Genomic DNA, 11,861 nt, shown 5'->3' with positions numbered 1-11,861 from the left:
TTAACTCGTAGTTAAAAATAATATTAGCTACGAAATTTTGTTATAGCAATAACTTCGTGGCTATATCATTTAAATATTGCCACAAATTTTTTATAACTTGAAGTTAAAATACGTATTTAGCTACTACTTTTTGCTTCAAATAATTTATTATGGCTAAAAGATTATTGTTGCTACAGTAATTTTTATCACGTGGCAAAAAATTATGATTATCTACGAAATTTTATTTTAGCAATAACCTTGTAGCTATTTAGATAATTATTGCTACGATTGTTAGCAATTATAAAAAAAAATGAGGAATTACCTTTGCCAATTAAATTTTTGTGGCTAAGAAATTTTATAAATTTGTAAATAGCCATGGAATTTGAATTTTTGTGGCTATTGTTAGGTACTAACCACGATTTTTAAATCAATAGCTAAGATTTTGTAGCTATATATGCATAATGTTATATCTTATGTCAATTTTTTTTTTTTTAATTCTATGGGTGTATTCGTCTAGCTAGCATATGAAGCAAACATGGAATTTCTCATTGCCCTACACAATGGACTTCACCATGTGCTCTGAAAAGGAAGTACCAGAAAGCAACTTGAAACAACAACCTCTATGACCAAAAAGGAATCTTTTTCTTCCCATAAGAGAGCTCTAAATTAGTTGATACGAACAATATTTTTGATATTCTCCTATATATAAAGGATTTGGGAGAAACATCTTGCAGCTCTTAATCTGAAAGAATTCACTTAAAATTCAAGCGAAAGAGTAATATTCACATTAATTAATGGAAGCCAAAGTAGGAGCATCTGAAGACCGTTTTGAACCATCGTACGAGTGGCTACGTGAACAAAGACATGACGTTCTCTTAGTTCATCTCCCAGCTGGTAAGGAATACCCCACCAATCCTTTTTAATTGTCACGTTTGTCTCTCACACCCCTTAAGAATATATTAATTAATAAGATAATTTGATTAAATTATTCTTTGATATTACTCTTTCTTTCACCACATTAATCTCTCTCTACATTTATTAGAATAAGAACCCAAAGTGAAAAAAATAATTAATTATATCTTAATTTACTAAATAACAAGCATTATGGATCAATTGTTTTTTCTTAACCATGACAAACTGAAAAGGACCGAAGGAGTAATCGTTACGAGAAAAACATTATATAGAAAATAATACTTCCTCCGGTCCACAATAAGTGATTTTTTGGTCTTTTTTTGTGGTCCAAAATAAGTGATTTTTTTTAGATTTCAAGAATGAATTAATTATTTTTTTCCTACATTGCCCTTGGAGTAAATAATGTTGGAGTATGTGTTAGGGGTGTTTATGTGAAGAGATGGTAAAGGTTAATATGGTCAATTTTATTGTAAATTAATGTTAAATGTGAATTCTTAATCTGCGTAAAAACATTCAAAAAATCACTTATTGTGGATCGAAGGAAGAAAGAAATACTACGTACAGCAGCAGAAACATTTATCAACATTCAATATTCTCAATGTAAAATGGCGTACATAAGTCACTCGTTAAATTACACATTTCTCTTATTAATGTCTTTAGAATTACTCCATCCATCTTAATTTATGTGGCATCATTCGAATTTTGACAGTTAAAATTTTTAATTTTGACCTAGAATTTAGACATAAAATCTTTATTATTTTTAAAATAATATTTACATATTTAAAAACTACATAAAAAGTATTATACGCCACAATAATTAACAATTTAAAATATTTAAAAGACATGAAAAAATTACGATCAAAGAATAATTTTTTTGACTGTCGAAATCTCAACGATGCCATATAAATAGGGATAATCTGTCCAACTCATTGTTTGGTTCACTTCTCGTTTCCTTTCAGCATACAAAAAATGATTTATCTATATATTTTGTTTCCTTTTATCTTTTAGTACAAAATGTAAAATCTGAAATTTCTGTGTCACTTTAATCCGCCTAAAAAGTTGAATAACGATAAACTGGGACTTTTATGCTATTTGTTTATTCTTTTCTTTGCATGGAAGAATTCAAAGATAAAGAAGGGTTGAAGGTACAAATCAGCAGTTTTGGAGGCTTGAAGGTTTCTGGAGATCGACGAGTGAATAAAAAAAGATTGAGATTTTTCAGGGAATTTCCAGTATGGAAGGACTATGAAACTGATGAAATCCAGGCAGAGTTTGAGAAAGGTGTTCTTAAGATTACATTGCCAAAGAAAATTATTAAACCACCCCTAGCTGATGAAGAAAAAGGATCAAAGAATTCAAGATTGAACAAGTTCACAAAGGTGGTTTTGGGTGTTGTAGCTGCGGTCGTTGTGGCTGCTGGCCTCACTGGTTTTGCTTACTATACTTTTACGTTCACAGTAATTGAAGATTGAGTTAAAGCAATTCTGTAACTTCACCCAAGTATATATAGTATGTTCTTTATAACAACACTTTGATATAATAACCAAAAAAATCTGAAACAAACGAAAATGTTATACAGAAGTTTGAATCCATGTTCAAGGTCCACTAAACCTATCAATGTCAGAATAACTTGCAGGAAGGGCAAACAATACCACAGGGTGTAGAAAGAATCGGCAGTTTGTAAAGGCAAGGATTACAAGCATGTAAGCCAGTATCACTTGATTTTCTTCACATCGGAGACTTCTAAAAATCCTTTTTTATACCGATGTGGATTACCAAGGGACATCCCTCGATAATAGGCTTAACCGACAGGAGATCATTGGTACATGGTTTATAGATAAATCGCTCATCGATAAAAGCAACAGAAAGACTCTCTCGGTAATTACCGATGGACCCATCCTTTAGATATCTGAAAACAATCCGTTCAAAAAATTTTATATACCGACGGATCTCTGTGTATATTATTAAATAATATAATACTAATAATATTTATACCGGGAGATCTCCATAGGTCAAGTAAATGTATTAAAAAATAATCTTTTAATATTACCGATGGACACTCTCTAAAAGTTTAAATATTACATTGAATTTTCCGTTGAGTTTAAATAACACTATGAAGTTACCGACGGATTGTAACGGTAAAATGCAAATCTGGTTGACAATAGATTGCTCTTTCCGAGGAAATTTGTAGGTAAGTCCCTCGGCGTTTCTGATATATTTTTGACCGGCAATATCTATTTTTAGCGACTAAATTTTATGGGTGGTCATTCAACTTTGTGTTTATTACCCAAAAGTCATTTTTCTTTTATTTGTTACATAAAAGTCATTCAATTTTGTATTCATTACTTAAAAGTAATCTTTCTTTTTTTTGTTATACAAAAATTATTTTACTTTGCTCTAGTTATCACAAAAGTCACATTGACCAGATTTTATAATATTTTTACTTGAAAAGTCTATTATGTTATTGACAATATATAAATCCTCTCATTTATGTAATACATTCTATATTATATACTATATAATATATTTTTACTCAGGTATTTTATCTATAATTAAAATAACTTAATATTATTTATTTATTATTTTTATAATATATTCGTACATTTTATTTTTCTTTAACATTAATTTTTAAAATATATTGGCAGCATTATTAAATTTGTCAGTAACATTGTTGTGACTCGGGTCGACGTTCTTAACCATGCCTAATTAAATATTTTTGATAAAAATTATAAAATCATAGCTCACACATTTATCAGCTAAGCCATATTCATTAATCCAATCAACAAAATACCCATATTTAGCACACTGACACAACATATTAACGCCTTGCTTTGCTCTTTCTCGCCTAACTAAGAAAGTAACTCCCTGCCTTCGGGCCATTCTTCGGAGTAAGGGAAAGGAATACCAAAACCTAGGTCTCTTTGAATCCGATGTCGGAATAAGAGATGAAAGTTTGTTAGCAGTCTAGCGATCCTACGCTCATTCCAGTCAGTGCAGTCAGTCCAAGCATAGTAAGAATAAGTAAGGAAAGTCACTAGGGAAGTAGGCTTAGCCCTTTCGGTTCTAGTGCTTGAGTACTCCTATCCCTAACTCTTTTCCCGTACAAAAGGAAGAAGGCACATGGGTATACAATTGTAAGGTCGCAGTCCCACGATCCAATCCAATTCTCAATTGGGAGTGGCTAATGTGAGTCAGTCTGTCTTGACCCCTCTCCACTTAGTCTTTTACTTCTTTTTGCACAGCAGTGCGGATCTCCTTTCAAAGAGACTTTTCAAATAGAAGAAAGAATAGTTCTTCCTCCCGGTTCTCAATGGAATTCTCTGTGAGAGAAACTGCTTTGCTTCTCATTTGTATATTCTCGGTCAATAGATCCATATATAATCTTCCTAGGGTGCTATCAAGACTCTTTGTGGAACTCCGAGAAGGGTAGCCTTAAGTTCTTCCCTTTTTGTCATTGACTGACTCACTTAGCCATCACTCCGCCTGCCCGAACACTCGCCTCAGTAACGGTTTGAGGGAAAGAGAGAAAGATGATTGAATCTCCATGTTGCCCACCGTTAGGGTGCCCTAAACTTGTGTTTTGATTTACAGGAGGTATAGCCAAAAAGAGAAGTTTTGACTTGTTTATCTAAGGTCTTTTTGCACTACGAAGCCAATCTTGCCAAGTCTTTCATACAGAGGTTCTCATTGAACGAAGTCTTTCTACTAGAAATTTTCCGCTATGCGGAATAGCAAAATAGATAGAGGAAATAGTCGATCAAGTCTCGAAAACCGTTCTCAACATCATCCAAGAAAGAAGAGCGCACTATGGTGCTTAATTTGTCCATGTGGGAAAGCAAGTACTCCTAATCGGTTGTTGCAAGCTGCTGTCCAAGGAAGGGCGGCTAATAAGCAAGTTAACTCAGGTAGGGAGAGAGTCTATTGAGCGTAAGGTTTGGCTTCGATAAAGTAAGATCCTGACGATCCGGCATTCATAAGGGCAGAAGGTGGGTAAGTAAGAAATCTCGGTATCTCTATCGAAAAAATCTACTTCAAGCATTGCCTTAAAAGCTTCAATCTCTTCCTCTGAAACGAAACTAGAGTTCGAGTACCTACTGCTTCAACCTCAACCCTAGGTGCAAGTGACGATTCCCCTTTCTCACGATGTTGCGCACCTTGTTTTTAAGGCGATTCCCTTCACAGGCACCCGGCTTGAATGTGCTAAGCACGGGGTAGAATGCGTTAAGCATAAAATACCCGATCGACATTTCCAGAAAGAAGGGCTCCCAGAGGGTAAGTTCCAATGGGGTTCCAAGATCTCCTTACCAGCTATAAACCAGAGATTTTCACTCCCTTTCACAGTTTTGATTAAAGGGCTTGGGACCGTAGTAATGCAGTCTTTGATAAGAGCTATATTCTCTTGCCCCAGGGGAACCGCTAAGGTAAGAATCAAGAACTCATTCTAATCGTGAGATTCTTCTAGCTGAGATCTCAATCTTTCTCTACTGAAGATCTAGCCTTCTTTTGTTCACCGACACCGAACTAGCTTTCTCTGATGCTAAAGCTTCCTTTCAAAAAAGTGCACAGTCGCCTCCTTTGCGGAGGAAAGATCCTTGTTCCTCCTTATACTTCCTTTCTCCAACTCTGACTGCATACCTTCTGTAAACCCCCCCCCCCCTACTAAGACTCTTAGATAAGAGCAGTCTCCTATAATATGAATCAACCTTTCCCCAGAAGTCGAGAATTAATCTTCTAAAGCACTAATAGGGTATCGAGAAGGTCATTCATTGCAACTGCTAATCCTTCAGTATTGAAAGCAGCACATCAATCAAAGAATAGACCACTAGCAATAGTATGCAAGAACGTAGTCCGAACAAGGGGAAAGGCGACCCGCTTCGCTGAAGACTAGGAATCGACGCAGATATCATTGGTATAAATATACCGAATCAGTCTTCCGCTATGACTATGCTTTCTTTGGTAGCATGATCTTTTTGCCTTTTGGAATAAGATGAATGTGTGTGATTACATTAGCACCAAAATAATGAAAGTCGACTGCTTTCTTCCCGGCAGCTAAGGGGCGTAGCGATTTATGGAGTTTTGTTAAGCTTAACTGTGAGGCCATTAGTAGTGCACGAGCTTCGAAAGAAAGAGAGATCGAGTCACTAAGCAGAGACTTAGATCCGAGAGCGAAAGAGATTCTTATAGTTCTCCCACGGGGCAACCCAGCCTTTGAAATAAGTTCTCAAATCAATCTATTCGAGCCCTTGAAAGTAGTATAATTTCATGTGTGAAGCATAGTGAGAGTGACACGGATCTCCTTTTTTTCAAATAGGGAAAGCAAATCCTAATCATCAGGTAAGACGGGTAGAATACGAAACTGCCTAAAAAAATAAAACTGTATCAACAAGAGCAATCGTAGCTTAAACACCGAGATGCCACTCGTGGCACACTGACTAGAAATCATCTGCGAGAAGGTCTTCTGGCACAGGCATACTACTAATCGATTCTTTGGTCATTCATGATCGAATACAACCTAAGAAGAGTTGTACGCCTACATAACTTACCTCCCAGACCAAGGAAGGAAAGTCTCAGATCTATGAAGTTCTTGACCCCTTTTGTTAAACATGTTCCTGCATGCAGAATCTACTGCATTCTGTAAAGTAGTCTGGGGGATGGGGCCCTCCTCACCACTCCCCATCCCCTTTCTCACGAAAGCAACCAAAATACAGGTTACTCGCTATGAGAAAGGCCTTCCTTTCAGTACGTGAAAGAAGTCCCTCTCTTTCATTATCTTACTTCGGTACCTCTCTCGCCAAAAACATAAGGGCCTTCAAGCCAAGCCTTCTCCCGAACATATCAAACTATCTATCGGGGGTGGTGGAGCTGTTGTCCGGCATATATCCCCCGATTTATTCCCATCTATCACTAGTCGATCCAAAGCACCCCTTTTCCATTCATAGAGAGATCCAATCGTCAAAATCAATAAAAAGGCCATCATGGATCAAAATCTAAAAGTTATATTTTCTTTTTCGTTCGGGGATCTTTTGTATTAGTACCCTATTCTCTTCTACCATGAGATTCCCTTGAATTTTCTATGAAGGAAAATAAACTAAGGAAGAAGAGAAGCAAATCAAAGCCTTCTATCCACTTAGATATCCATTTGAGATGAAGGAAATACGATAGAAGATAGAAGTGTAGAATAAAAAGGGAACTATAGCTTGCCTTTCGTGGGGCAATATAAAAAGTTGCAATCCCCATATAAAGATTATATGTCCTAAAACTAAAATTGATAACCCGAACAAGTCCAATGCAGTCCATTTACCTGGCAATCCAGTCATTAGATTCATGATGAAATAAATAAAGAAAGAGAGTCGAAAAGCTAAATGACTTCTTTTTTTCATGCATAAAAAAATAATGCTGGCCCCCGACAAGAGGACAACTAGCTTAGCTGGTTCTCTTAAATAGAAATCTTTATACATTAATATACCAAGAAATAATTGAATATTTAGTAGGAATATTAATGTATAAATTACCCTCTTTGGTGGGATGGATTATTCTTTATCCAAAATACAGAATCTACTGCATTCTGTAAAGTAGTCTGGGGGATGGGGCCCTCCTCACCACTCCCCATCCCCTTTCTCACGAAAGCAACCAAAATACAGGTTACTCGCTTTGAGAAAGGCCTTCCTTTCAGTACGTGGAAGAAGTCCCTCTCTTTCATTGTCTTACTTCGGTACCTCTCTCGCCAAAAATATAAGGGCCTTCAAGCCAAGCCTTCTCCCGAACATATCAAACTATCCATCGGGGGTAGTGGAGCTGTTGTCCGGCATATATCCCCCGATTTATTCTCATCTATCACTAGTCGATCCAAAGCACCCCTTTTCCATTCATAGAGAGATCCAATCGTCAAAATCAATAAAAAGGCCATCATGGATCAAAATCCAAAAGTTATATTTTCTTTTTCGTTCGGGGATCTTTTGTGTTAGTACCCTATTCTCTTCTACCATGAGATTCCCTTGAATCTTCTATGAAGTAAAATAAACTAAGGAAGAAGAGAAGCAAATCAAAGCCTTCTATCCACTTAGATATCCATTTGAGATGAAGGAAATACGATAGAAGATAGAAGTGTAGAATAAAAAGGGAACTATAGCTTGCCTTTCGTGGGGCAATATAAAAAGTTGCAATCCCCATATAAAGATTATATGTCCTAAAACTAAAATTGATAACCCGAACAAGTCCAATGCAGTCCATTTACCTGGCAATCCAGTCATTAGACTCATGATGAAATAAATAAAGAAAGAGAGTCGAAAAGCTAAATGACTTCTTTTTTTCATGCATAAAAAAATAATGCTGGCCCCCGACAAGAGGACAACTAGCTTAGCTGGTTCTCTTAAATAGAAATCTTTATACATTAATATACCAAGAAATAATTGAATATTTAGTAGGAATATTAATGTATAAATTACCCTCTTTGGTGGGATGGATTATTCTTTATCCAAAGATATAGAGAGTGCATAGTAGGCGACCTGCTGAAAAATAAGGTAAAATCTCCTCTTTGCCAGCCCCACATCTAATTAGTAGAACAGTAAGACAACCAAAGGAACGTAATCTAAATCAAAGATATAGATTAAGATTGTAAATAAAGAAAGTATATAACATAGAAATCCAAAATGGATTCCCTTTAGATTGATAGTACATATTATGCTTAATATACAACAAAGAAGAAATCAGGTGCCTCTCCCTGACATCACTTCTTTTATATTTAAAATAAAAGAAAAAGCAAGATAGTTGGGCAACAACCCTTATTTTTGCTAACTGAGGCTGCGAGGTCTAATATTTTTTTTGTTGGGACCACCAGATTGAAGGAAACCTCATGCATGCTTTGTCACCTCTGCACTATCTCGATTAATCGCCTTTTGCGCATGCATAAAGATGTCTCCTTGTTTTATATGTCACTCGATGAGTTGAGCAGGAGCTTTCCCTTTCTTTCTCGTTTGTGCTTTTCTCTCCTTCTTTGCCTTCTTTGAATAAAAAAAAGCCAGGAAGTCAGCTAGTCTATTCTTAATAAGGGTAAGCCAGCTCGATAATCCTTCTTTCTAAGAGTCCTCAGTCCTAGGGTCCTCGTAGTCTATTAGGAAGAAGGGGAACCAAAGCTCTATGTCCTTGAAAAGATGATAAAAGCGAGAAATGCCGCTTTACGAGATGAAAAAGACCGTTAGGCGAGTCTGAGAAAGAATGAATAGGTCCATGGTTCTTCCTACATCAATTGGTTGGAAAGGCGATATCACGTACTTCTGAGGAGGTCTGACTGACAGAGCTTGGTTTTTCTTCCTTGACTCGAGACCTCTTTCACTGAGAACTAATTCAATGTGTTTACGCAGGTGAACAGTCCTATATTAGATTATGCCCTTCAATGACATTGTCTTTCCACCGTACGACATTATTGGAATTCCTTTTTGGTGATGTAAATCATCGTATGTAAGATAGCGCGTAGCATTTCGCTAATAACCAAGACTCACGATCTACTAAGCTTTATATTGATTCAAATCCCTGACACAACAGATTAACACTTTCAAAAATAATATTAATAGATAAAACTTTTTAAAAACTTAATATTAAACACAAATATTTTTGAATTTTTAAAAAATATTTTACTGACTATAAAAAACTATTATTTTTTAAACAAATTTGTTTTTATTATTTCAATTTTTTTTTATCATTTTTATATTTTAAAATATATTCATGTTTGAATATGATTAAACAACTCCAGTGCTATGGACAAATTAAACGTCTGAATATATTATAAAAATAATAAATAAAGTTATTTAATTATAAATAAAATAGCTAGGTGAAAATATATTATTATATAGAAGATATTACATAAATAAGAGAATTTATAATATCAAGGGCAAAATAAACTTTTCAGGCGAAAGTTTTATAAAATCTTATCAAAGTGATTAGTGTGATAATTAGAGCATAGTAAAATGATTTTTGTGTAACAAAAGAAAGACAAACAACTTTTAGGTAATAAACACGGAGTTGAATGACTTTTACGTAATAAATAAAAGAAAAATAATTCTTGGGTAATGAACCCAAAGCACCATGCACCCAATTTACTCCATTTTTAACTGCATATTACCTGTCAAATAGTAGATTCGGTAGTTGCCTAATTGAAACAGCAATCCAACCACAAAATACACCAATTCAACAACACTAGAACTTCAAAATAATCCGAACTATCAAATCGAACGCAAACAAAATCCAATCAAACTTCAAAATCATCCAAAACATGCAAGCATGCAATATTTAAAATTCAACATCCAACTAAAACACATCAAATGAATCTAACCAAACTTCAAATTAAAACAAGCATGTAACATTCAAATTCAGCATCCAATTAAGACGATCATTGGTACCTAAAACTCATCCTCTTTCTCTCCATCACCACGCATGCAATATCGGATGTACAACTATACTTACGGATTCAATTGAACCCATAACTTTCGATGTGGAGCATAAATTTATGTATAAAAGTTCAATAAAATTATAATAAATAGTAGTTATGATTCCATAATTTTATAAATATAATGGGTTCAATGCTAAAACAAATTAAGTTGGAACCCATAAAATTCAAATTCTTGATCTGCATCTGCACGCCCATTGGGCTGGAGAACGGGATATCTGATTTAGTTATTCACTTTAGCCTTGAGTTGTTCGATATCTTTTTTAGAGTTGTACACATGTGACTCAAGTGTGGTCCTAATCCGCTGCTCCTCAATTTTTGCATGTTCCTTCGCAAAATTCCTAGTAAGTTCTTGAAGCATCCGCCGCATTTCCTCAACCTGCTCATTTGGGGAACGATGGTAGAAGTCCCTATACTTTGCGGTCCATATTGGAAGCGATAAAAGTTATGCTCGGTGCAAAGGCCGTAAGAAAAATGAGAGAATTTCTTCCTCTGATGGTATCATTGGATAGCCATGCTCATCGGTCGGTTGACTCCTCATAATCTCTTCCAACGCTTGTTCATACCGATTTTATATTAAAGTAAAATTGAGTATATAAACAAACAACATAAAAAATAATTGTAAGGTTAAATAGGTATCTGTCATGACCCAAAATCCTAACCTGTCGTGATGGCGCCTATCTCAATACTAGGCAAGCCGACAACCTCAATAAACCACAACTTGTTTTAAGTTTGAAAACATAATATTTGAATTTCATAGAAAATCTCACAAATTACTAACATAGCATACATTCCCAAAATCCGGTGTCACTGAGTGCATGAGCATCTAAATGATAACAAGGTCTGACTGCTAAACATATTGTCTGAAAATGTAGAACAGTACAAAAACTGAAAGAAAAGAGAGTCAAGGTCTGTGGACGCCAAGCAACTACCTCGAAAATCTCCAACAGATAAAACTCCGAGAACTAGCAACCGCCGTGTCCAGAAGTACCTGGATCTGCACACGAGGTGCAGGGTGTAGTATGAGTACAACCAACTCAACAAGTAACAATACTAAATAAGGAACTGAAAGTAGTGACGAGCTTCACCGCTGAGTCCATTTATAGTAATTTCCAACATAATAAAGTAGGCATGCTTTCATGTTAAACATTTAAGGCCAAAACAGTAACTTCTAACATAATAAGGTAGGCATGCTTTCAAGTTCAACTGAAATATAAGATAATATCTTTCAGAAATTTCCAACACATTGATATATGACAACTGTAGTACAATAAGAGTGAAATCAAATGCATCCTCTTAGGACCACAGTCACTCAGCCATTCCATTCACTTAGCACTCAGCACTCAACACTCTCACTCAGCACTCTCACTCAGTAGGTACCTGCGCTCACTGGGGGTGTATACAGACTCCGGAGGGGCTCCTTCAGCCCAAGCGCTATAATCCGTATGGAAAACTCACGTGCTGCACGGACAACTCATGTGCTATAGTATCAATATCTGGATCCGCACGGATAACTCACGTGATATAG

General features: G+C 35.6%; 1 protein-coding gene across 1 annotated transcript; it reads left to right on the top strand.

Annotated features, from left to right (window-relative positions):
• Positions 1 to 695: 695 nt before the first annotated feature.
• Positions 696 to 2,785, top strand: LOC107802161 (18.1 kDa class I heat shock protein-like). Its single transcript, XM_016625612.2, has 2 exons — positions 696 to 873; positions 2,011 to 2,785. Exons 1-2 carry the CDS (start codon positions 774 to 776, stop codon positions 2,361 to 2,363), a joined length of 453 nt encoding a protein of 150 aa, XP_016481098.1. The 5' UTR covers positions 696 to 773; the 3' UTR covers positions 2,364 to 2,785.
• Positions 2,786 to 11,861: the final 9,076 nt, after the last annotated feature.

Source organism: Nicotiana tabacum, chromosome 19 (genome assembly GCF_000715075.1).
Source record: "Nicotiana tabacum cultivar K326 chromosome 19, ASM71507v2, whole genome shotgun sequence".
Taxonomy (NCBI): domain Eukaryota; kingdom Viridiplantae; phylum Streptophyta; class Magnoliopsida; order Solanales; family Solanaceae; genus Nicotiana; species Nicotiana tabacum.
The sequence above is the reverse complement of the archived record's forward strand: the minus strand, read 5'-3'. Positions and strand labels throughout refer to the sequence as shown.

What these genes read in the sequence shown, in the direction of transcription:
- LOC107802161 (XM_016625612.2), top strand. Translation starts at nt 774, where the DNA reads ATGGAAGCCAAAGTAGGAGCATCTGAAGACCGTTTTGAACCATCGTAC. An exon ending in CTTAGTTCATCTCCCAGCTG is followed by an intron (nt 874 to 2,010) that starts GTAAGGAATACC and finishes TTTGCATGGAAG; the next exon opens with AATTCAAAGATAAAGAAGGG.